The sequence below is a fragment of the Hippocampus comes genome, unplaced genomic scaffold (genome assembly GCF_001891065.2).
Source record: "Hippocampus comes isolate QL1 unplaced genomic scaffold, H_comes_QL1_v1.1 scaffold29, whole genome shotgun sequence".
NCBI lineage: Eukaryota > Metazoa > Chordata > Actinopteri > Syngnathiformes > Syngnathidae > Hippocampus > Hippocampus comes.
In genome coordinates, this window is record NW_017805820.1 from 2,418,663 (window position 1) to 2,445,512 (window position 26,850).

At 41.7% G+C, this 26,850-nt stretch overlaps 1 protein-coding gene across 5 annotated transcripts; it reads left to right on the forward strand.

The window, feature by feature from the left end:
- The first annotated feature begins 82 nt into the window (after positions 1-82).
- On the forward strand, positions 83-26,850 carry trip12 (thyroid hormone receptor interactor 12). 5 transcript variants are annotated; one of them, XM_019885879.1, is made up of 43 exons: positions 113-178; positions 344-640; positions 2,554-2,700; positions 4,263-4,388; positions 4,531-5,309; positions 8,751-8,856; positions 9,764-9,900; positions 10,039-10,122; positions 10,242-10,337; positions 10,426-10,577; positions 10,702-10,737; positions 10,814-10,909; positions 11,009-11,101; positions 11,183-11,344; positions 11,695-11,763; positions 11,870-12,035; positions 12,633-12,750; positions 14,197-14,353; positions 14,532-14,685; positions 15,550-15,778; positions 15,944-16,062; positions 17,353-17,560; positions 17,879-17,979; positions 18,171-18,345; positions 18,462-18,603; positions 18,678-18,869; positions 19,022-19,173; positions 19,263-19,420; positions 19,522-19,595; positions 19,706-19,905; positions 20,905-21,032; positions 21,191-21,342; positions 22,277-22,419; positions 22,502-22,658; positions 22,845-22,943; positions 23,180-23,294; positions 23,440-23,594; positions 23,865-24,029; positions 24,287-24,451; positions 24,723-24,836; positions 24,950-25,044; positions 25,161-25,264; positions 25,390-26,850. In XM_019885879.1, exons 3-43 carry the CDS (start codon positions 2,603-2,605, stop codon positions 25,584-25,586), a joined length of 6,168 nt encoding a protein of 2,055 aa, XP_019741438.1. In that variant the 5' UTR covers positions 113-178; positions 344-640; positions 2,554-2,602; the 3' UTR covers positions 25,587-26,850. The 5 variants fall into 5 exon arrangements, with proteins under 5 accessions (XP_019741441.1, XP_019741437.1, XP_019741442.1 ...); XM_019885882.1 differs by lacking the exons at positions 113-178; positions 344-640 and adding an exon at positions 83-103; XM_019885878.1 differs by lacking the exon at positions 344-640 and having other exon boundaries at positions 84-178.

Genomic DNA, 26,850 nt, shown 5'->3' on the forward strand with positions numbered 1-26,850 from the left:
AATGCGGCTAAAACCGGAAGCGAACATCAGAAGAATCTAGTCCCTGCGCGGATGAATCTGGCGGATCACTGTTGTCGGTCTCTCAGCTGATGTCAAACTAGAGGTAAGACAGGGTCGGAGAGAGAAAATAGAGGAGCTGGTGCACTGTCTGTTACAACTACAACACTGGAAGAAATAGGTAACACCGTTCAAATAAATGTATCGCTTTTCAGTGACACTTGGCTTGACAGCCTTAAGACGTGTCGAAAATTCCACAATCGAAATTGATCAAATGAAATAATGCACTAGGCTTTGTTTAAGGTCTCGAATCCTGTCTGTGCTTTTCTGTTTTTGTGTCTAAAAGGTATCCGAGGCCATTTCGTTTTGCTAGCTGACGTGAAACCTAGAAAAGGAGACTGTACACTTAGTTCACTGCGACTCAGTTGCAGCCTCATGTACATCGTTTGACTGGTGCAGTGAATCCGCAGTTCAGAGAATCACATCTCGTCTTGCTGGCGAAAACGCAAGCTAGCGACAAGAAGGCATGCTAATAAAAAGTAGCTCCAGTGCCAGTGCTAGCTGGTAGCTGTATCCCTCTTGTTTGGTTTGGCAACGTTCAGCGTCAACGACTGTCTCCTATTGTACCGAATTCAATGTTAAGGTCAGTATTTTATTTTGAACTGAGCAGCTACCACAGCTCTTGGCAAACGATAACGAAGCTCTGGTGAGCCATTATGTCAGCTCACTGTTTGCAAGTAAACAAATTGGAAGCGTCTGCTATCGTATCTGGCTAGGCTAGTTTAGCCCCAAAATAATGCGTGAACAACCTGGTCGTCAGTGCTAAGGTGTTTAAATATTGTGTTGGCACAGCACAGTATAATTCACGGGTTTAAATGTCAGATGTCGCGTGTTCGCTCAACTTGTGTCTGCCTCTGAAACATTAAAGACAAACGCGAGTTGGCGTCACTGAGAGTAGGACATTGGCCTTCTATCACCTCGGAAAACATTGGTGATCTTAGCTTGCTATCCTTAGTTAGCCATACTTGCGAGTTCTGCGTTCACATCGACACTCGCGGAAGAGATGCTGGATATGCCTGGTAACTGTTTTTTCGTGAATTCGACCATTTAGTGTTGCTGGCTTAATCATCACATACAACAGCACGTCATGTAAGCTAAACTTTCCTGAGAGTCCCGTGAGTGGTGTAGTTAGCCAGTATGGTCTACAGACCAGAATTGTCACGATAGTTTGCATATAATAAGTTAGCTGGCGCTGGATTTATTGTAGCCTGCTGGCTTGCCGTGTGTCATTAATCGCCTTCGATGCTATCGTGTTCGATCTGTGACGCTAACCGGATTGTTTGGCGATCGAATGTGTATCCTGTCAAAAGGGCCGTGTCTCGACAGGACTTAAAAATAACATTGAACTGCACGAACGGGGTAGATTCTATGGAAATCAAGCAAAGAAACAGATAAGTGAGTTTGGTTGAGAGCTTCAGGTTGAAAGGTGGACACACCGGTACGCCAACTACGCATTTAATCAACCCACTGCTCCATTAGCTGCTATACTTTTAGCCGACTGGATGTCGTGTATGCGTTTACTAACAACGTGTCCTAATAATAGCCACTAACCGATCGTTAACCAGTTTTGGTTTGGGTTCTAAACACGTATGCAGTGTACAAAAGGGACACATTCTGTGGTAACATTTTAGGTACTAGCTTAACATGCTAGTCGGTGACTGTAGAGAGCTACGTCAAAAATCCAGTCCTCTATTATCAAGGTTTGAACAAATAGACTCCGTTGTGTTTTATGACTGGCGCATCAGAGTTAACTCCGGTTTGTTTAGTGTTGCCGACAACGTTGGAACTTAACGGAAAAGGTACGCGTCGTCCACCCGGACAGACGAATAAACAAAGACCAGGATTCACTGTCAGTGAGGGCCTAAAATGGCCTTAGTATGTCGTATTTTTATGGTCACTTATTTCATTTTTTTTCTTTAAAAATCGGTGTTTTTCTTTTGTCTGAAATAACCGTGAAAATCATTTTGTGATGCACGTCGGTAATTGTTGATAATCTCATGTGTGTGGGAAACGTGAACCAAGTCAAAACATTTGATTCATTCCCTTGCAGTACTAACCACATCAATTGTAGAATTCCTTGAAGAGGCAGAATTTCCCTGATTTCTTTTGATGGTTTTACATATAATCCAATCAAGTTTACTCATGATTATTCTTTGTAATTGACATGCATCAACAAGCATTTTATTCATTCATGAATGGAAGCCATTTACGCGAAATTCTTCACCACATGAGGCCAACATGATAGTAGGTAATTGAATGTTAAAAAAAAAAAAGATGACGCAGAGAATCATCTGTTCTGCTAAAATGTAACCTATTCAGTTAAATAATCCAGGAATGATTGCCCTGTTTGTTCGCTGATTAGATTTAAATGACATTCTAATTATAGTCAAATGCTATATTGATTTTCCAAATACTTACCAAATGTCGATAAATCTATAGTAGTAGTATCACACTAACATAAGGATTTTTTTTTCCAAATTCTCTCTTTGATTACAGTGAATGGTAGTGTCTAGAAAGGGTATGTCCCTTCAGGAGAGAGGTGCCAATGTCCAACCGGCCTAATTCCAATCCAGGGGGGTCACTGCGCCGTTCACAGAGGAACACTGCTGCGGCCCAGCCACAAGACCACACAGTTGCTGGAAGGTATGTTTCTTTGTGAATAAATCATTATACTGTTTGTTAACTAGCCTATCATTCAAATGAGTATATAACTTGACTTGATGGTTGATGGCAGTGATTCTTCACCTTGTCAGCGGTAATAAACATCGCAATTTCATACATGCTTTCACCAAACCCTTCATAATTGGAAAAATAAAATTTTCAAGCTCAAACCATAAGCATCTATTTTATTAATGCACAAAATTAAGCATGCATCAGTTGCACACAAAACCACTGTGGTCAAAGAATAAAAACAAAAAAACAAAAAGATAGGGCAGTGAGTGTTCACTGCCAATCACTGTGCCTTTTGATGTTGCCTTAGGTTCACCGCATACTGGAATCAACTCATATCCGACCATCACACAATATGGCAGTTGACCACTCGCCCACACACATTGGGTGATATCATTTGTAGACTCCCTGCCATGTGAACCGTGTGAGCATATATTGTGTTTTAATGCCCTCCATACAATATTTTGAACGGTATCACATTTTTTTATCAATAGAAATAGACTGCTCAGAAAAACATTTGATCCAAATTTTTGTCTTTTGCTGTACAAGAACAGGCCATTATTTTATATTGGGTCTGTAGCATGTCAGAAAATATGGAAAGTAAAAGCAGATTCGATTTAGGGAAACGATACGCAAAAACATCTCATATAGTGGAAAGGCAGTTGATTGTTCTGCCTGTCACTGTGCATGGTTGACAGATAAATTACATAATCATAAACAAAAACATTTTTCTTAATAGAAAATAAAATAAATTTTGGCAAAATAATTGACATTGGGTGATTTTCTGCGGCACACCCCATGATAATCTCACAGCAGACTGGTAGTCAATAACAGACACAGGCCATGATAGTTTGCGCCGCTGAGCCAGGGCACATTGTGTCCCACTCGCATAAAACCTGGAAATAGTTTTTTTGACTGTGGAAAAGCTTCTCCAACATGGCGGCTGTTGGCACCAGGTAGCCCCCAAGGAACACTTGAGGAGTCTTTTGGCCTGTTCTAAAAATAGCTCACCAGTGTTACGATATGTTATCGGAGTAATCATTTGAAAATGTGACATTTTTAGAAATGGCACATTTATCTGGTTTCTTATGAATAATAACGTGATCAAAGATAGTTTGAGCACATTTACTATTTAAAAAGTGGGTGTCAAACTGGTAGCTCTTTGCCCTTAATATCTAGGAAGTAGCTCTGTTTCTCAGTGTTAAAAAGTTACTGCGGTTATTATGAAGGCTTGATTATGGTGACACTTAGACTCTACAACTGACTTTTGTTTCCTTGGTTTTAAAATATGAGAATATGGAACAAAAACAAAACAGAGGTTGACCTTCTTGCCAGAGCATTTTGTGTTCCACTCTACACGTATCATATCTAGAATATGACCAGTATACTGGTAGTTTGAAGTTTGCCATGCTTGCAAGAGCTAATGTTCAAAGGCAATTGTCAAAAATTATTCGCATGGATTAAATCTGTTATTCTCTGTGGTTTAAGTACAAACACCCACACTGTTCCTTGCACTTGAACTTTCAACCTTACAGGTTGCAGTCAGAGCAGGTCAAACAAAAAGCAAATTCCCCACCTGAAAGTAGAAGGCCTATATCTAAGGCTTCCAAAGCCACAAGCAGCTCAGTCACTGGCCAGACCAGAGGGCACAGCTCAAAAAGGTACCCGTCCTCTCTACTTGGTAGTTCATTGCTTGAGATTTTTTGACATACGGTGTGCATTTTGTTCTCAGAGTGTCACATGACATTTGTGAGCTCCGAGTAACTTAGATCACATTTTGTTGTTTTCCTTCCAACTTGACAGAAGCGGACTTGCTCTGTCTGCGGCATCTTTTGTACTGCAAGACGACCCAGAAGCCGCAGGGACATCTGAACAAGAGCGACAGAGCCACCAGTCCAAGAGCGAAGGCACCCGAGGACTGAAGCGAAGTGAAGCTCCAGACCAAATTAGCGCTTTAGGACCGATACCAACAAAAAAGCCCAAATCCCTGTCCTTACCCAGAGATAATACCTCAGAGACCAGGAAAGGCCCAGCTAAGAAAAGGTCACTTGCTGCAGAACCACCTGTATCATCAGGTAGAGGACAAAGTAAGAAAAGTGGGGCCTCTGGGGCCTCACCGGTTCAGAAACGAAAGAAAGCGGATTCTCACCCTGGTCTAAGTAGCGCCACCGTGTCCCTCTCCAATCGTACCGAGGGCAGAACTGTTAAACCCACCAAGCTGGCGTCAAAATCAGCCGCCTCAGCCAAAGCTGGGTGCAGCAACGTGACAGACTCCTCCTCTTCTGCCTCAACTTCCTCCTCCTCTTCCACTACAGGCACAAACAGTGCTACGACGCCAGGTGCCCGAGTTAAACAGGGCAAAGACCAGACTAAGGCACGCCGTTCTCGCTCCGCCTCAAGCCCCTCTCCTCGCCGTAGTACCCGTGACAAGGAGCAGGCCAAATCCAGCTCTTCAAAGTTTGAGTGGGCGACACGCTTTAACCCAAAAGTCAACCTGTCAAAACCCAAACTGTCTCTCACTGGGTCATCCAAAACTGAGACATCCAAACCAGGACCGTCTGGATTACAAGCTAAACTAGCACGTGAGTTATCATTGTTGACATGCAATACAGAATTGAATTGGCTTGACAACCCCCCTTGCAGGGGTATGTGTAGTTATATGGTCAGTGTATGATCCCAATGCAACAATTCTAGGTAAATATGACCCATCAGGTTTATGTTGGTCTCCCACATGCCATCTCTGTCCTTATCCTGTGTAGGCTGATCGGGAAGCTTTTGCAGAAACTTTGTGAAAAGTTTAACAATTCTAAAACAAGATTTTCAATACCTTCGGTTGGTGTTGGGAAGATGTACAAGCATTTTGAGAGCTTTGCTTGTCCATACTGCATTTGGATGTAAAATCTGTTTTTTAGAAGAGAGGATCGTTTATCGTGTGGTGTGATCTTAGCCCTTCAGTCTTGTGTGGGATGTTCACATTGCAAAAATGTTGAGGTCCCACATGCTGTGATATGGCGTCGCTGATGTGTGAGGTTGGTTACATCCCACAAAGCCACAGACACCATTTTCCTGTGGGGTTTTACCTCACAGTTATATATGATTGGCATATTGAAATATTTAGTATTTTAATTTAACTTTGCATCCACATAATAATGCCTGAAGTGGAAATTTAACTGGCACACACTGCATAGCTTTTGTGTTGTACACCACTACCAAATAGCACACATGCAGGCATACAAGGAAAGATGTCAGAGTAAAAGGGGCACACAGAGTGCTGCACTTCATGAGCTGTGGGAGTGGAAACTGCCTTGCTCAAAAACACCTCGACAGTAGCCAGGAAGCAAACTAGTGTCCCTCCAACATCTAGTTGCCGTTGTTACTTATATTTTTTCGGCAGCAGAACAGTGGCCCGTGAACTCAAAAATTCGGAGGTACTGAATTCTGAGGTACTGAGTTCTCTGTTGTTGTCAGGAACGCATACGGGGAGGCTGTGGGCACCTCGTGGGCTATAGATTAATACAATGACAATGCTGTTGCCAAAGTTGTGTTGTTGACAGCTCTTTATGGAGGCCAAAGAACATGCCATTGAGAAAGATGTGTAACACGCAACACCCAGTATTAGATGAAAAGGAAGCAAAGTTTGTTGAGACCAACACCTGATCTGTGTGTTTAGGACACATCAACAAATTGTCTTCAGAGGCTTGGTGTCACGGTTTGACAAATAAATAAATAATCCATCCATTTTCCAATCCGCTTTATCCTCACAAGGATCATGGGGGGTGCCGGAGCCTCTCCCAGCCTTCTTCGGGCAGTAGGAGGGGGATACCCTGAACCGGTTACCAGAAAATAAATAATTCTTCCTAGTAAATAAATTTATCTGTTTGGAATTCACTTTCTTGTGCTAATGCTACATTTGTGCAATTGTCTGGATTGTCCAGTTTTTGATCTTGAGCTCCTAGGGAACTTTCATCTAACATTTAAAATGAAAATAGATTTGACTTTTAACATTATTTTTCTCCGTTCTTTCAATGTCATTTAAATGTTCTGCTCTTCAATAAATGTGATGGTTAGAACAGTGGTCCTTAACCACTGGGCCATGGGCTGCAGGCTGATGCGCTCCACACAGATGAAAGAATAAGAAAAGTGGAGTACCTCTGGTTTATTTATTAATCCAAGGCTGAAAAATATTTTACGTTGAAAAGTGACTGGATACTTTGCGTTACATCCATCAATGACGGACACCTGTAACGATGCTAATCATCTAGGTCATTGAACGCCAATATTGAACCCACAAGCTAGCAACATGAGTAAAAAACGGAAGTGGATGGAAAGTTTCTTTACAACGGGCAAAAGGCCCAGTAATGACATAACCACAAGAATCTTTGACCAAGAAGAAATAGAAAGGTGCATTTCACAATAAATACTAGGCGACCTACTACTAGAATTACAGATTTAACACGACAGGTGATTCCCGTGCACCAAGCCCGCTATGCACAATAAGCAGCGAGTGGTGCGTAGATTTAGCGTGGTGATTAGTTATATTTGTTCTGTGGTGCCTTTGTTTGTTGGTGCCTTTCTGGTGGGCGCTGCTAATATAGTTACATTAAAATGTGGCTTCATATCTATTATTTGCAAAATACTCGAGTTGTCGTGTTGCTCGTATCATTCATGCAATTTGTGGTCCCTATAGCACATTTAAACGTTACCATATTAAAACTGTTGCTCCCCTTGGATCAGTGGTAGAGTGGTCATCTCCCAACCCAGTTGGGGGTTCAATCCCCGGTCATTGCGACATTATCGAAGTGTCCTGTAGCAAGATACTGCCCCCCCCCCCCAGTTCCTCCTGATGCTGCGTCATCAGTTGGTAAATTAGGAGGACTGTGTAAAGCGCTTTGAGTACCAAAGGTTGAAAAGCGCTATATGCGTAACAGCCCATTTACCATTTAATTTCGGTGAATGGTTGCCGGTCCGCGAACGATATTGATTTGTATGAACTGGTCTGCGGCAGAAAAAAGGTTGGGGTCCACTTTGTTCGAACATTTGGAACAAATGGAAAGCCCAAGGACCTATAGACCATAGGTATGGCCTTGATGACTGCATGCACACACCTGAATCAGGAGTAGTTTTTTTTTTTTTTTTTTTAATTGGACCAAATTGTACTTCTGTTGACTGATTGTATTATCAAGGATACGCCAAGTATCCATGATATATAAGAATAAATATTCATCCTTTCATTAACAACCACCCATCCCCCTCCCCGGCAAGCTAATTAAGTCTTGACTGAAGGAAGTTGAAGGGGAATACATAAAACAATAATGTGATGAACTCAAACACTGCTGTGAAGACGTTTACTGTATAACACCAGTCAGTTATCTACTTTTTAAGCCCCAGCATCTTGAAATTTGCAGGTTCAAAATGAAAACTTTGGCATTAAAGTGAATCGTACCTGTGGAAATGATTGTTGGGTCACACTGTTCTTAGTGAGGGGCCTCAGTGTCTTGGGCTCTGGGCCCAAAAAGGCAGACTCCTTTTAAGTTGGCTTGGTTATCAGCCTATCTATCACTTGACTCAGTTATGTTTGTGGGCAGGCAAAGACACAGCACTCTGGTTTGAACTGCACCTCTCCCAGTTTGTTAATCTCTCATCATCCGATACCTTAACACTGTATTCACAGCATTAATGGTAAGTAAACCAGTACCAGTCATCATTCTGGGAGGCATTTTGTCTTTAGTGTTGTTTTCATGCACTATTTTAATTTTGTCATTTGGTATTGTAATCTGACATTTCATTTTATTGAAGAAATGAATAAAGACTCTTATGTCTACCATGTAACAGTGAAGGGTGCCCTGTCAAAGTGCAATACCGCTAGCCTGTCTAGCCAGAGGTACAGGCTTTCAAAGAGACTTTCAACCACTGAAATTACATTTGCAATTGTGGTACATTTTGATCAAAGGTTTTGACAGAAGTCCCCCGCATACTTACATAGTTTCTCACCAGTTTTTAAATGTCATCATTGTTCACCTAAGGTTTGAGAGAATCTACTAAAAAGCGCAGCGAGTCTCCTCCAGCAGAGCTCCCCAGCTTTCGGCGGAGCACACGCCAAAAGACCACGGGCTCCTGTGCCAGCACCAGGTATATTTATGTATTTATATGTGCCTCCATTTTGAATTAGACTTGAGCGAATTAGTTTGAATAAATGTGCTCTGTACAAAAGACCCTTCTCTTGGTCATATTATATCCTGGAGACATGAATTTGAAGCATTGATGTTCTAACTATCATTCACCAATAATTAATTCTGTGACCCTTTTTAGTGTGCATGTCTGTATGTGTGTCTCCCCTTTTACAGCTTGGAGATGCATTTAAATTTGTATCATCAGGATGGCACAAAGTTTAAAATGAGATTAGATGGTGGAATCACTCTAGTAATGGGTGAAAATATTTAAATGCACCTTACCCATTTCTTTACTTTTGTCTTAATAGGCCTTTACAGGTAATCCATAATTTAAACTGCAGCCACAAATAAACAACCCTAAGCAAGAACTGCATGAAATGTTCTTATAAAAAACAAAAAACAAAACAATCCTCTCTCAGGGGTGTTAATCAAATTTTTTGTCACGGGCCGCTGGAGTAAAGTCTTCCCCACTGAGGGCTGTTTTCACAGTGAAACAACAAAAATGTTTAATTGCCTATCCCTCTATTACTTGTACACAACAATGGATTACTACTTTTGAAATCAGCCAAGTCAACTATAATAGTTTGTTAAATTATTGATCAAGTAAGTGTAAACAGGGTAACAAAATAATTGCAAAATCTCAACGTTATTTATTACACATGACAATTGAACATTTCACAACAGATTTTAGCAAGGATCACGCAAGTTGCCACGTTATTTGCCTTCACGGGACACACAAAATGACATGGTGGGCCGGATCTGGCCCCCTGGCCTTGAGTTTGACAAGAGTCCTCTATCTGTTTTGACAATAAGACATGTTGAATTATTTTTTTGGTGCTCATATTGATTATGCTTTTTACGTGCAGTCGGCGGGGCTCAGGCCTGGGCAAGCGTGGGGCAGCTGACGCTCGCCGACAAGAGAAAATGGCCGACTCTGACAACAACCAAGATGGGGCAAACTCGTCAGCTGCTCGCACTGATGAGGCATCACAGGGTGCCTCAGGTACCTCCTTACTTATTTACAGTCATCGCATTGAGAAACCAAACTTCTACATTGAGAAAAGGGACTAAATAAAATAGGTTTTCGTCATAACTTCATTGCTTTCCTCACAAATTAAATAAATCTACCCGACCATTGCAGCTTCAAGTTCAGTTACTGGAGCAGTAGGTATGACCACCTCTGGAGAGAGCGAATCTGATGACTCAGAAATGGGAAGGCTTCAAGGTACCTCAGCTCTACATGTCCTCAACATTTGTTTACCACGTTTCATATAGTCATTATGCCTACGCATATATGTTTTTTGTCTTAACCTGCCACTTTGTGTGTGTGTGTTTTTTTAATAGCTTTACTGGAGGCCAGGGGTCTCCCCCCACATCTATTTGGCCCCCTGGGACCCCGGATGTCACAGCTATTTCACAGGACCATCGGCAGTGGTGCCAGTAAGTAGTACATTCTTATCTTTGCATCTCTGTCACTTTAGTAAGATGTGAAGAATTAGTTTAAATATTGTGATTATTCTTCGTCCAGGCTCCAAGGCTCAGCAGTTATTGCAAGGACTGCAGGCCACTGGCGACGAGTCTCAGCAGCTCCAAGCTGCCATTGAGATGTGCCAGCTGTTAGTAATGGGCAATGAAGAAACACTTGGTGGATTCCCTGTCAAGAGTGTTGTGCCTGCTTTGGTGAGTTTTATTCCATTAGTCTCTTGAAACATCTGCACGGACGAAGTGATTGGCTTTTCACGTTAAATTATGGCACTTTACCAATTTAACCAAATACATGTATTTGTTCAACTTCATTTCACAGATTACACTGTTGCAAATGGAGCATAATTTTGACATTGTAAGTATGCTGAAACATGATGACTATTTTCCCCCCAGTGTTTTTCCTGTTTTAACATAATAATCTATGCCCCCAGATGAATCATGCCTCCCGTGCACTCACTTATATGATGGAGGCCCTCCCCCGGTCCTCAGCTGTGGTGGTTGATGCTATTCCTGTCTTCCTGGAAAAGGTAAGACACCCCCCCCCCCGCCCCCAAACTGTTCATAACTATCTTGCGATAGCTAAGGATGACCTTTTTATACACACACTCACATGGAATGTCATGCAGCTTCAGGTGATCCAGTTTATTGACGTAGCTGAGCAGGCGCTGACTGCCTTGGAAATGCTGTCGAGGCGACACAGCAAAGCAATTTTGCAGGCTGTAAGTGTGTAACGTTAGGCATCTTATCATTGTTCACTGCGACTGCCAAAGTACTTCAGATGATCATGTCCTTCCTCACAGGGTGGGCTTGCTGACTGCCTGCTCTACCTAGAATTCTTCAGCATCAATGCACAGAGAAATGCCTTGGCCATAGCAGCCAACTGCTGCCAGAGCATTACACCTGATGAGTTCCACTTTGTTGCTGATTCTCTACCTCTGTTGACTCAGAGACTTGCACATCAGGTACTTGATGTCATCAAACCTGTCTGTCGACAGGTTTCCCATTGACGGCGTTCGCATGCAGTCAATAACCCTTTCAAAACCTGAATATTGGCAATATTCTTGTTGTAAACACGTGCAACAAACAGAATAAGATCCCCAAGTTACACTTTTCTAATCCGAAAAATATGGTTCCGGAAAATCGACCGCCTCACTAAGTCACTGAAAAAAAATCTAAAGCTACTTTAATGGCACATGGTTTTTATTCCTTAGGATTTGTCTTTTGAAAATGACATGAATGCAAATTGTTTTTGTACACATTGCTCTAGAATGTTTCAGATTTTCTAATTTGCCCATTTTTATTCACCACACAGGACAAAAAGTCTGTCGAGAGCACTTGCCTCTGTTTTGCGAGACTGGTGGACAATTTTCAACATGAGGAGGTCTGTTCAATAATTTTGGTGGATCATTTATTAAGATCTATTTTTTGATTGCAGTATTTCACAAAGCAGTTTTTTTAAAAGCCAATTTTTATGTTTGAATCAACAGAACTTCTTGCAAGAGGTGGCATCACGAGACCTTTTGACCAACATTCAACAGCTGCTGGTAGTGACACCACCTATACTTAGCTCTGGGATGTTCATCATGGTTGTGCGCATGTTTTCCCTCATGTGTTCCAACTGCCCCTGCTTGGCAGTTCAGCTCATGAAACAAAGTGAGTAACAGTGCCCATAACCGTTGAACCCCAATGGTTCACACTTTAACATCATCTCTGATACAACCTTTGACCTGATAATCGGTGGCAGGTTTGCTCAGCAGTGTATCCGTTCACACTGCTCAACAAATCAAGTTTTCCTATACCATACATTTTGCAGACAATTTATCCTCAGCACAGCACAGTTTCCTGTATTCTGTATGTGCACACAGCCATAACATCTCTGCCTTATTTTCCTTCCATCGAAATCTTCAGGGAGAGACGATCAGATTTTGCACATCTTACTGATGAGGCATTTATTTTAGGGCATTGTTTTGCCCAGCGCTTTATCCCAGTGTTTTTAAAGAGATTGTTTGTTATGGTGGTTTACAGTATAATTAACTGCAAATGGACAAGGAGCGCCAGTTGGCCAACACTTTTCAGCCATTTATTGAATGCTGGAAGACCAGTAAAACACAAACTAATCAGCACACTGCAATACTTGTCAAGAACTGGCATCATTTCATAAAGAAGTATCGCAATGCTAGGAGTTCCCTGCTAACCACAGATGTCTATTTTCTTTTTTCTTTTTTTTTTTTTTTAATACCTTTTCAACAGACATAGCAGAGACACTGCGCTTCCTCTTGTGTGGGGCATCAAATGGCAGCTGCCAGGAACAGATTGAACTTGTACCACGGAGCCCTCAAGAGCTCTACGAGCTGACCTCCCTCATATGGTAGCGCAGATCTTTCTCCATACATAACATTTTCTCTTCTTTTTCAATATGAACACATTGACTGGTACCATTTTACCTCTGTTTCTGAACATTGTTGATTGGACTAATGTGTGAAGCACCAGTTTACATTAGAAAAATCTCTCAGCATGCCCCCATATCACAAAGCAAAACAAATCAGAGCGAATGAATACTAAAATAATGAAGATTCCCGCTCAATTATCTCACAATTGTGATTAGTGAGAAATCTGGGCATGTGCACAAAAATGATATATATATATATATATATATATATATATATACACACACACACACACACACACACACACACAACACACACACACACACACACACACACACACACACACACAGGAAGCCATGACTTAATCTGTTGTATGATTGACAGCAGGGGAATACACACATTTATTGAAACTTATGCTATCTAATTGAAATTAACTTATTTGTTCTGCTTGTTAATATATGTCATTGTCACAGAAAGATAAACAAATGTATATTTTTTAATAATTAAATTTTTTTTGACAAATTAAATTCCTCATAAGCTCGCCTGGTACACACAAAGGCCATTGATTTTATCCTGATTTTGCCACTTTTTGACCAAGTACGTCAAACGCCCGACAATCTTTATTTTACAAGGCATCTGGTTTTACAAGATCGTCCTATAAGATTATCCTTATGTCTGCAGTGTGTTGGGAGGGGATTTGTTCCGATAATAGGATCTAAAACGACTTGGGCCGACGATCTTAAATAATGAATGCGTTCAATATTTATTCCCCAAAATCTTCATGTGGGGAAAGCCCTCTTGAGCTGTTTGATACAGAGAGCTGTGACATGAATAGAATGTAGCCAATCAGATAGGAACCCTGACAGACGAACGGGGAAGTGGAAGTAAATAAAACAAAATGTCCTATCCAACGTTGTTTTTTTTTTTTAAGTTTAAGAGCAGGTTCTGCAGATGCCACGAAGTGTTTTCCAATATCCTCTCTTGCCAACATCACCATTTTAGAATGCGCCGCCTGCGGTCGTTTTGCAAAACACTTGGGTAACATGAGCGCATATCAAAGAGCTCTTCTTCAATTTTAAGAGGTCACGTGTGATCATGTGAAATTTCTGCCTCTGAGGACATTAGTGATGGAAGAAAATGTTTGTGTGCGTGGTTCTATGTTGAGATTATTGGAGCACACTAGACACAATAGGACCACATCTTTTAAATGCACAATTTTTTTGTAATCTTACTGTGTGGGGTCTGCCAAAGAAAAATACAAATAAATCTTGTATCATGTGAAAAATCCTTAAATTTTTGTACCCAGCCTTCGACAAACAAAACGGAGATAAACAAGCATACATACGTTTATGTCTTTAATATTCTCAGTGAAACCTCAGAAAAACTTAAAATAGTTGCACAACAATCTGAACTTGTTCTCCATCTAGTGAGCTGATGCCCTGCCTTCCTCGAGAGGGCATCTTTGCAGTTGATGTAATGCTGAAGAAGGGCAGCGCCCAAACGACGGAAGGAGTCATATGGCAATGGAGGGATGACAGAGGGCTGTGGCACCCTTACAATCGCATCGACAGCCGCATTATTGAGGTATTGATCTCCTATCGGCACATTGTGACATATTGAAAGTTTTATTATATTGTCATTGTGGACCCCTGGTCCATTTACGGTCCAAGTATTGATGCCGTAGTGAATCATGATCAAATCGCTCATTCATATGAATACATTTGTAATTATGGCTGTGTTTGGTGATTGTCATGTCCTGCAGACAGCCCACCAGAATGGGGAAGATGAGATCAGCTTGTCAACTCTGGGTCGCGTGTATACAATTGACTTTAACTCTATGCAGCAGATCAATGAAGACACCGGAACTGCACGTGGTATTCAGAGAAAGCCAAATCCACTTGCAAATCCCAACTCCGGTAATTGTCTCAACTAAGTTTCTAAACCAGGGGTGTCAAATTCATTTTTGTCACGGGCCACATTAGGGCTGTTATGACTGTGAATTTTGTGAAACCATATGAATGTTTAATCACCTTCATATATTACACAACAGACTGATGGATAACTAGTTTGGAAATCAGACGTCAAGAACAATGGCTTGTTGAAACATTGTTTACGTTAATGTAATAAGGGGTTTGCTTGATTTAACTTTGTGGACCACATTAAATGATTTGGTGGGCCAGATCTGCCCCATGGGCTGTGACTTTGATACCAGAGTTCTAAACCAAATTGGACCATGTACTGTATTTTATCTAAATTAAACACTTGGTTCATTTCTTTCAGTTATCTTAATTATCGTAATTTCCAGACTATAAGCCACTACTTTTGTCACACGCTTTCAACCCTGCGACATATTTAATGATGCGGCCTGTTTAAAGATTTTTTCCAACGGCCTCCAGGGAGCGCTCGAACAGAAAAGGTAACAGTGAGACTTTTATCATGTGTCACAGTGTAAACAACCGGCTGTGATAAGTCGCATTTCACCTGTGTTTTGAGCTGGACTGCAATCCGAAAGCTGTGTGGCTGGGTCTTTGACAGACTTAACCGAACACAAAATCATAATACAATATGGGCACCTGCGGCATATAGACAGGTGCAGCTTGGGTGTTTACAAAATCGTTTTGCCTTTAAAAATGTTGTGGGTGCGGCTTATAATCAGGTGCGCCCTATAGTCCGGAAATTACGGTAGTAGTCCTTTTGAGCATCAGACTAAAGTGTCTGTTGTCATAATTTGGTGTGTGGTTTTCAAGCCTATAGTAAAACGGTTTTGCCCTTTACTCCAGGGAGCCACCAGGAAGTTAGGCGAGAAGATGCACGCGCCCAGCTGATGAAGGAAGACCCTGAGCTGGCTAAATGTTTTATCAAAACTCTATTTGGGGTCTTGTATGAAGTGTACAGCTCCTCTGCTGGACCTGCAGTTAGACACAAGTGCCTTAGAGCCATCCTCAGGATCATTTACTTTGCTGATGCAGAGCTGCTGAAGGATGTGTTGAGGAACCATGCAGTGTCGAGGTAACCCACTGGACTGGTGGTTTCATTAATGAATCAACTCAATTTTGAAGGTGCCAAAAAACGAGCACATTTATTAACATGACCAGGGCTCTATCTATTTATTTGTTTTTTTTTATTTATTCTTGAGGTAAGGCAATTGACTTTTTTTTCCCTCCCCACCACCAGTCACATTGCCTCCATGCTATCCAGCCAGGACCTAAAGATTGTAGTGGGTTCTCTGCAGATGGCTGAGATCCTCATGCAGAAGCTGCCTGATGTCTTCAGTGTCTATTTCAGGAGAGAAGGTAGGTCTTAGATTTCTCTTTAATATGTTATTGTGCACAATGCTTTATTGCGGCTAATCTAGTTTTGTCTGTTTTGGAAATGCAACTTCTTCAAAATTAAAATCACTTCTAGTGTAGTCATTACAGATTCCTTAAGAGATCATGAAAGAGAAAAAAAATGTTTGTGTTCCCTCAGCATCATTATCCCCCAATTTTTCTGTCACTGCTAGGCTCCAGACTTCCCCCAAAATGGTCACATTTTGCCCCTAGAATTCGAGACGAAACATTTACTCGCACTATCTGCTTGTGTGACCAGTGAATTTGCCATTTTTGAAACAGTATTATGTAATATTTTTTGTTGCTGAAGAGCTGATTTGCCACTGTTAAGACTGATGACATGGTGGCAAAGTTGATTGAAAAAGCGTCATTTGAAATTGGTTTGGGTTTTCGATGTCAGAAGTGAGCAACAAACGTTTCGTGGCAAAGTATGTTTACTGGCTCTTGAAACCAAAGCGAATAGCGCCATAAAATGATTTCAGCATGTAAAATAGACACATGCCAGCAAATGGCTGAATTATTTTACATTTTTTACTTATGACAAGGAGCCCAGCAATACAGGAGTCGATTGCTCGGTCACTCCAAACATTGCAAAATCTACACTGGTGGTGGGTGCTGCTGTTGTGCTTAACATATTTTTATGAATGACTCATTCACACTTTAATGCGAGGGAATGCAAAGTTGTTCCACTTAGGGCTCTATAGTCAATGGTTCACCTCAGTGACCTCAAGGGCGTGTTCTGAAATTCATTCTGATGCCTGTGCACTAATCTGACATTGTGTGTGTTCAGAGAGGCAGAGTGCACTCCACCCCCTTTAATTTACGAACGCAACATATGTTCCAAACCAATCAGTAGCCTGTGCTTGAACTATTTCTACCTGTGGTACTTGAAGCACTGGCACACCTTGTCCCCAGTCGCAGTGCCTAGTATGTGCTAGGGAACTCCATTTCTGGTGCACTCTGAATTTGAGCACCGCACTGAACTTCATAGTGAACCAGTCTGTGCTCGGAGCATATTTCCTTAGTGTGGCTGTGGGGCCCTGGAATTGACATAAAATTCAATTTCAATCGCTAAATATAAGCCAATACGAAAGTAACATGATATACCAAATTCTTTTTTTAGAGACAAACCGTTTTCTCAAAATCATGAACTCAGTGACTCATTTTATACATTGTGTGCCGTGGTCATTTCTATTATGTTGTAAGGGTATGTGGATAGTCAAGGCCTGTTTTTGTCCTTAACTCTCTCTACAGGTGTAATGCACCAGGTTAAAAACTTGGCAGAGTCTGAGAGCTTTCTAGTTACTAGTCCCCCCAAGGCCTGCCCCAGTAGTAGTACCAGTCTGTGTACTACCACAATCAGCACTACATCCACCACAACCACCAATAATGCGACTCCTGACTTGGGCTCTCCTAGCTTCCAGCACAGCATGGATGACTCACTGGACCTCAGTCCGCAAGGGTGAGTAGAGTTTGATTTTCTTTGCAATAATTTTTTTTTTTTGAATGACCAGTGGATTGACCTATTGTCATAAAAGACTACCTGAGGGTTTTTTTTTTTTGTTTTTGGTTTTTATTAAAGAACAGTAAATCATTATGCATCGTTACACGAGTAGACTTATCAGTAGTAGCAACATGAGGGTTTGCCAAAAATTAGATAGAAACATTTTAATTTTTAGTCAAAAGAGTCAACAGATCTTGAAGGGCAAGTCATGTTTTCTTTTCACCCGCCACGTTTGGTAATAACCCCATTTACCATGCTCCTATTGTTTATACTTAGGAGGTTAAGTGATGTCCTGAAGAGAAAACGATTACCGAAAAGGGGGCCCAGAAGGCCCAAATACTCACCACCAAGGGATGATGACAAAGTAGACAATCAGGGTAAGTTTCTCTGAGTAAAGTTTGGCTAATACTTACTACTCTGCCACCCTACTGTAAGTATAAGTCTTTCTAATCATCTCGTTGGTATTGTCGTGCGTGCACCACAGACACTGGAGCGTTTTCTCAAAAATAATAGAATGTTGATGATTTTTGTGCATGTTCTTAAGTTGAATTATATTTTTTCTCAACAGCCAAAAGCCCCACAAGTACTCAGTCACCCAAATCATCCTTCTTGGCCAGTCTCAATCCTAAAACCTGGGGTAAACTGGGTGCTCAAACTAATAATGCCAACTCCGAGCCCTCACGTACAGCGGGAGTGAGTGGCCTGGCAAGGGTGCCTCCCAAGGACTCAATTTCAAATAACAGGTGTGATCCAATAGAAAATAAAAATAAAAAATTCAATGTGATGTGAAATCATGAGTTTGAATGCATCTGTGCTAATAATGTTTTTGATTTTTGAACTTATTTCTGCATTTTGGCAGGGATAAAATCAAGGCCTGGATCAAAGAACAGGCCAACAAGTTTGTAGAGCGGTACTTCAACTCTGAAAAAGTGGATGGCAGCAACCCTGCACTGAATGTACTTCAGAGGCTTTGCACAGCCACCGAGCAGCTCAACCTGCAGGTATAGCAGGCTCTTTCTCCCATACGTTATCTAGCCACAGGTAATGTCTTGATATTTTATGTTCTGCTTCATAGGTCGATGGTGGTTTGGAGTGTCTTTCGGAGATCTCCAGTATTGTGTCAGAATCTGATGTGTCGTCTTTTGAGATTCAACACAGCGGGCTGGTGAAGCAACTCCTGCTTTACCTAACGTCTCATACAGATAGGGACTTGCTTAGTCGAGACCTGCGACTCAAACGGTTCCTCCATGTCTTTATCGGCTGCCCGGTGAGAAAATGTGACTTATATTATGAAAGATCACTACTTTTTTTTTTTTTTTTTTTTAAACCTTTGCCTAATTCATTCAGAAGCTAGATGTAAAAAGGAGCCCCATTTTTTTTTTTTTTTAACCCTGTGTCATTCTTGCACGTGATTAACAGGTTCCAGGAACAGAGCCTGTAAGTTGTCTCGACCCAACAGAAAATGGGCCTTTCCTGGCACTGGTTCACAAAATGAACAGCTGTCTGAGTCAAATGGAGCAGTTCCCCGTCAAAGTGCATGATTTCCCCAGTGGGAATGGCAATGGGAGCAGGTCAGTTGGTTGGTTTGTTGATCACCATTTTATTTCACCCTAAATTCATTTGTCTACATGAGTTTAATCAAGTGAATACGCTTCTGTAGAGGCTCACAGGCACTTAAGTTCTTCAACACACATCAGCTCAAGTGTCAGTTGCAAAGGCATCCAGACTGCACTAATGTTAAACAGTGGAAAGGAGGCCCTGTGAAGATAGACCCTCTGGCCCTGGTGCAAGCCATTGAGAGATACCTTGTTGTTCGAGGTGAGTGACAAGGGACCAGCAGCTGATTTAAACATTCTCCCAAATGTCCTTTGTTGTGTAATTGAGCTTAACCAGTTTTTGTGCACTCGTGTATTATACAGGGTATGGCCGAATCAGAGAAGAGGATGAAGATAGTGATGATGATGGTTCAGATGATGAAATAGATGAGTCACTGGTATGCGAACAACTCGAAGCAAAATGTGCATGCATTTTTTTCTCTTTTTTTCCTGAAACTCATACACTTGTTTTGGTGTTGACCGTAATGTAATTCTATTGGTTATGTAGGCTGCACAGTTCCTGAATTCAGGCAGTGTACGTCATAGACTACAGTTCTACATTGGTGACCACTTGCTGCCGTACAACATGACAGTTTACCAGGCTGTGAGACAGTACAGCCTTCAGGCAGAAGAAGAAAGAGAGTCCACAGATGATGAAGCAAACCCGCTCGGGCGAGCAGGCATCTGGACCAAAACGCACACAATATGGTACGTTTTCCTCATGATTAGACTCCGCTGGTGTTTTTATTTTATTTTTGTTTTATTTTTATTTTTTGGGACTGGTAGTACTGTAGCGACCAACTTTATCATTTGGTCATACAACACAGAATTGGATGCACGCTTTTTTTTGGGCAGTACAGCATGACCATATTGGCTGATGTATAGTCGTCGCAATTGGCATGCCGTAGTTTAGTATGATGTAAATATTGACAGTGACTGAAGATATATTTGCAAATATTTTACTGTGACAATTTTGTTTGCAACAAACAGGGCCTGACAAAACAGGTCAGTTATTTTATAGAACTTTTAAAAGAAGACAAAAAAAGGAAACACCATGGTAAAAACTGAAAACATCAGTAAAAAGCAGTGAAATAATTGCTGACAGTTAAAGAACTTCAAATTTGCTTTAGTTGTATTAGTTCAACAAAACTAATTTGAATGCTTTCAATGCCGAATGGGGACCAAAATATTTTTTATTTAAGCCTACGGGGAATGTAAAATCTCACTTTAAGTTTGACAACCCAATCACTAGATTGAAGGATGGACCCACCGGGCTTGATTAGATATGACGTAAGTGACTAGATGGACCATTGATTGTAATTAAAATAGACAAGCGCGCAATCTCCATCGCCAAAATCCAGTGCGGGTCGTAGGCGCCTTAGTCAATGCGAGCGGACCGAGGTGGAAGCCCTCATTTATATAGCCTTAAAACATGTACACGCGCTGTGCAACAGGACATTTGTATGAGCACACATTGAAAAAAACGAAAGCATTCACAAGCATAATGATCTTGCTTTCGAGCCATGTCATTTCTTAGCATAGCATTGTCCACACTGATTTGGTTTTAGCACATCTACTTTTTTTTTAAGTGAAAATTGTCAGCTGTGGTACCAGCAACCTCGAGGTTCTCTGTATCTGGCCCAGGATGGAGTTTAAAATCAACACCCCGTGCTCAAGTTAAAACATCTGATTTCAACCCACCCTCAGGTATAAGCCTGTTAGAGAGGATGAGGATGGCAGCAAGGAAACTGTTGGAGGGAAGAGGGGCAGAGCCCAGACTGCACCCACGAAAACATCCCCTCGCAATGCCAAGAAGCAGGATGAGCTGTGGCATGGTGAGGATCTCAATGCTTCACAATGCAATGCACTTGCCTTTGTTAATAATTAGTCTGCAGTTGAGCAATGGTGAAGAAATCACTACAATGTTTACAAGGGCAAACATTACGCGAGTTAACATGTAAAGGTAGCAGTGCGGTTATCTGTTTATTTCCAGATGGTGTGTGTCCTGGCGTCATCAATCCCTTGGAGACATACCTCATTTCAGAGCCTCCGGAGAGCATAACCTTTGATGACCCCTCTTTAGATGTCAACCTGCTGCTGAGGGTCCTGCACTCGATCAGTAGATACTGGTTCTACTTGTATGACGTAAGTCCCCACGAGTTACTAGGAGATGTCTTCTCAGCAAGTGCGTTTAGTTTCAAGAAAATGGAAGCGTTTTGACTTGAGACTGCCACGGCAGCATCTATATGTGATGCATGGACACGTCTCCGAACACCACACAGTTATTACGTTAATCAGCTCCATGTTTTCGTAATGGTGACTCAAGAATTTCAGAAAGTTGATGAAAGTAGACTTTACACCGACCTGATTGCCTGGATAGAAATCGGTTAATAGTTTGCATTTTATAGAAAATCGCACATCGACTGTAATGTCACACAGTTTGCATGATCTGTTAATGAAGTCGTTGATCAGATCAATGACTTCGGATCAGCGAAATAAGACATGACAGTAAGCACAACCTCGTCCACTCCAGGGTCGTTCTGTGCTGCCATAGTTTATATGTGAGCCCCAAAGCTAATTATCTTGCTAGCTTGTCTTGTGAGCAGAAAGTCTGCGCCGGGAGGCAGAAGTTCCAACTCAGCGCCCCCAACCATCCAAACATAAAGTAATAAGGTTTCTTTTTTTTTTAACTGGTAAAAAGTCCCAAACCATTTTATTTACATCAGAAACTAAAAAAACAAGCTACCGTATGTGTGTTTTCCACTCACCTTAAGCTATGTGTACTATGGGCCACGCACATGCAAGCACATGCAACCAACAAGCAGTTGTTTGAACAAACACAGAAATAGCTCTGTTGTTGACAGGCGCACTAAATGTTTTCTAAACAAGGATCTCGAGGTGGTAGAAAAGTAAACAAACAAATGAAAGACAAAATAATCAATCGCAGACTTGTACAACACAGCCAGCTTCCAACACAAGCCAAAAGGAGCAGTCGTTGGCTACTTGTAGGAACTAGTATGTGTATGGACTTGTGTCCTTTGCTTGAATCTGTGATCGAATATCATTTTTGTATTCGCAGAATGCTGTGTGTAAGGAAATCATCCCCACCAGTGAGTTCATTAACAGTAAGCTGACTGCCAAAGCCAACCGTCAGCTCCAAGATCCCCTTGTTATTATGACAGGGAATATCCCAACTTGGCTCATAGAGCTCGGAAAGACATGGTAACTGCTTCTCCCTTTCTCCTTGTCGTCGTAGTTGCAAATTGGTATTGGCCCATTTTCTCATGTTGTCTTCTCTCCGCAGCCCTTTCTTCTTCCCCTTTGATACACGGCAAATGTTGTTCTACGTAACTGCTTTTGATCGCGACAGAGCCATGCAGCGCTTATTGGACACAAACCCTGAGATTAATCAATCCGATTCTCAGGACAGCAGAGTTGCACCACGTCTTGACAGGAAAAAGGTGCTTTTTTCTTTAATCTTGTGACTGAACTGTTGAAACTAACACATTCTCACATTTGACATTGAAAAAAACTTCGCATTGTTCGAGATCTTGTGCTGAGTTTATTTACTGTATTTTCATTTTCAGCTCCATGTAAACTTTCTTTGTTCCTTCTTTAAAATGTAATTTTATGTCCCACTCTGTCAGAGGACGATAAACCGAGATGAGCTGCTCAAGCAGGCGGAGTCTGTGATGCAGGACCTGGGTAGTTCGCGTGCAATGTTGGAGATTCAGTATGAGAATGAGGTACTTGAACCCAAATGCTGCAATGTCCTTTTAAAAGTCAGTCAATGTTGATATACTTTCATTCATTCTGTGCTGTATGTCCCGAAATATTTTTACGTTGCATTAAAGATCAGACCGGAACAGGAGTTACCCTGAACCGTTTTGCAATTATTTTGACCCATTCCCAACAACTGCTTTTGTGTTGCTTTATGTTAAGAAGAGCGTGAGCATGAATAGTTGCTGTCCTTGTTCTCCAGGTGGGCACAGGTCTTGGTCCCACTCTCGAGTTCTATGCTCTAGTTTCTCAAGAGCTACAGCGGGCTGACCTCGGTTTGTGGAGGGGTGAAGAGGTGACTCTGACAAATCCTAAAGGTACCCCCCTAAACTTCTTTTTCTGTAATGCATTGTTTGAAATAAAACTTCGATTACATGATCATCTGTGAATGAAACCGCTGCTAGTAATGCAATTATGCGGTTGCCTTTACCTCACGCCTGTTCCATGTTTCTGTTGGATTAGGAAGCCAAGAAGGAACGAAGTACATGTTCAGTACCAGAGGGCTCTTTGCAGTTCCATTTGGCAGGACAACCAAACCAGCACACATAGCCAAAATCAAAATGAAGTTCCGCTTCTTGGGAAAGCTGATGGCCAAAGCCATCATGGACTTCAGACTGGTAAGGAATTGGTTGTTCGGTGTTTTTGCTGACACCTTTACCCCCTACATATTGTTGAGTTGCATTTACAGCGTATCCAAAAATCACGAACTGGGGCTAATTTTCATTTCATGTATCATAAATTATCATGAATAAAATGTTGGCCAATGTCAAAATGTACCAATGTAAACATGTTTGCATGAAAGATGGACAGTGTGTCACTCTTGGATCCTAAATTATGCAATGGAACCCATTGCCCAAATGAATTAGTGCTTGTGTTTTTATTACCAGCTGGACCTGCCGCTGGGGCTGCCATTTTATAAGTGGATGTTGCGGCATGAGATGTCTATAAACTCTCATGACCTGGTCAACATTGATCCTGATGTTGCAAAATCCATCCTGCACTTGGAGGATATCATTCGCCAGAAGAAGAGGCTTGAACAGGATTGCTCGCAGGTAAACGGACTGGATTATTCTTCAAAAAAGAAAAATAAGCAAAAGTGATGTTTAATGTGGTCAGTCGTCCATGACAAAACTTTGAGAGGCTTGATATCAGTTTCTTTAACCGTTAATTTTGTTAATCTTCTAATGTGGCCCTTTTGTTTTATGAGTCGATAAACGTTTGATTAACCCTTGAATTGATCACAGCAACTACTTGCTTTCCAAAGTATTTGATATTCACAAATGAATAATCCTCATGTTTTTGTGTGTAGACGAGAGAGACATTACAGCAGGCACTGGAGAGCCTGAATATGAACGGTTGCTCAGTCGAGGATCTGGGTCTGGATTTCACACTTCCAGGATTCCCCAACATCGAGCTGAAAAAGGGCGGAAAAGACGTGCCCGTCACGATCTACAACCTTGAGGAGTATCTCAGGGTATGGCATCACTATTTCTTCTTCTTGTCTCTTTCAGTGGATAAGCAAGAACAAAGTGTGGCTCGTTCAGGAACAGTGAGGATCACTTATTGAACAATAAAAGAGGATTTGTCAGTCATCCCATTGCCGTGTAATCACCAAACGGGTGTTATTTGCATTGGGGTCTAGGGACTACTGTGAAATGCTGTCGTTTTGGGGGTAGGGTGCTTTTTCTGGAATGTGTTTTGGCTCCTCGATGACCAAAATGAACCTGCTTGTTTGTCTCTGCTAGTTGGTGGTGTACTGGACTCTTAATGAAGGCGTGTCAAGACAGTTTGAGTCTTTTAGGGAAGGCTTTGAGTCCGTCTTCCCACTACATCACCTGCAGTATTTTTATCCAGAAGAGGTAAGCCCCCGCCCCGCCCCCACTTTGCCATGTCACTGAACTTGGAGCCCCTCCATCCGTCACTTGGCGACCTTTCCCGCCTCATCTTCAACTGTGCTCGTCTCTTCATGTAGCTTGACCAGTTGCTGTGCGGCAGTAAATCAGAGACGTGGGACGTCAAGACGCTAATGGAGTGCTGTCGGCCGGATCACGGCTACACACATGACAGGTGGGCTTGCATCTTATCCTATTGATTAATTTTGCCCTAATTTTAAGACAATGCCGACAGCATGCAATAGGAGATGATGAGTTTAAGACTTAATATTTGACCTCATCACCCTACAGCCGGGCAGTGCGGTTCCTGTTTGAAGTGTTGAGCAGCTTTGATGCCGAGCAACAGAGACTTTTCCTGCAGTTTGTCACGGGAAGTCCAAGACTGCCTGTTGGAGGTGAGTCGGTGCACACACATTCGTTCACTTACATACACATCAACGTTGGGCCTCTAGATCCAAAAAATGCAGAGCATGTCTGGACTATGTCAGCGTCACTCACAAGACCGCACGTTGCCGCTCAGGTTTCCGCAGCCTAAACCCCCCTTTGACGATTGTGAGGAAGACATTTGAGTCGACGGAGAACCCAGACGAGTTTCTCCCTTCAGTTATGACCTGCGTCAACTACCTGAAGCTTCCTGACTACTCCAGCATTGAGATCATGCGAGAGAAACTGTTGACGGCAGCTCGCGAGGGCCAACAGTCGTTTCACCTTTCCTGATCTCTCCACATCTCACATTCAGATGCCTTCTTCAGCGACTGAAATCATGACTTCACTTCTCAGTTTATTTTCCTTTTTTTTTTTTTATTTTATTTTTTTTTTGTAATCCTACATTAAGGCTTCTCGTACAGCCTTCTTGTTAGAGAAGCAGCTTGCAGAGAAACATTAAATATATATTTGCTGCCCCGACTCTCAAAAAATATTTAAAAGAAAAAAAAATAGAAAGGTGTTCCATGACGCAGATGTTCAAACATAAAAAAGAGTTAAACCTATATCAGTAGTTGAGTAATGTTTAAAATTGATGAAAACATCTGGGTGGTATTTTAAATTGCATTGCTGTGTGATATTAAAAAAGAAAAAAAAAAGCAAACAAAAAAGGGATGTCTCCTCTCCAAAGTGGACAATGTGGGTGTGAGGGGAGGGTGGGGAGGGTCCATCAAGCAAGCTAGGTTTACTTTAGCTCCAAAGATCATTTGTACAGACAAATTTGCAGACTTTGCTCATTCTATACATTTAATAGAATAGCTCCTTGTTCGTCATTTTCCCGCATTTGTCCGTCTGCATTCTCTTATTTTGTTGCCGCACCACCACCCACTGTTTCCAACCCGTTTGTGTGCGTGTTCACTCTTCGTTAGCTTTCCCTCTCATTCGTCCTCGCTTAAATTACAGTTGGTTGAATGTGGGTAGTGATGAAACACATATTACCGTTTTCCTCTTCCTACCTAAGTTGGATTGTGTTCTGGCCTCCACGTTTATAGAGCTTCAGCTCAGATGAAAAGTTGTTACCGATGTATTGATCTGGTTCAGGTGTTTTGCTCTTATTTTGCTAGTGTTAGCGTCTTTCTGTTGAGCCCTATCAGATTTGTAGGGTTATCTTGAGCAACCCTCAACACACAATGTAGCCGGGCACAAAACTTTGACTGGTCTCATTTTATTGTTTCATGGCCAGATAGCATTTCAAGTTCATTTATGGAGTTAAATTTATATGGAGCTTCACACCCTGTTTGAGGTGAGAGTGTCTGCTCTTCTTTTCTTTTTTTTTTATTTTCTATATGGTCTTTATTTCTTGCTGTAGTATTTTTTTTCTTGCACTGCTGGCTTGGAAAAAAAAAACTGGTGTGCACCTGCAGTCCGTGACCAGGGGAGGGCGCCACTCTGCTTTCCTGGCCCAATCGTTCATGTGCTGTTTCTAAGATCTGCAATAATTTACTGCATCAGGTTCATGTTTTTACCTGAACATAAATAAAGTAACTGTTTGACTCAT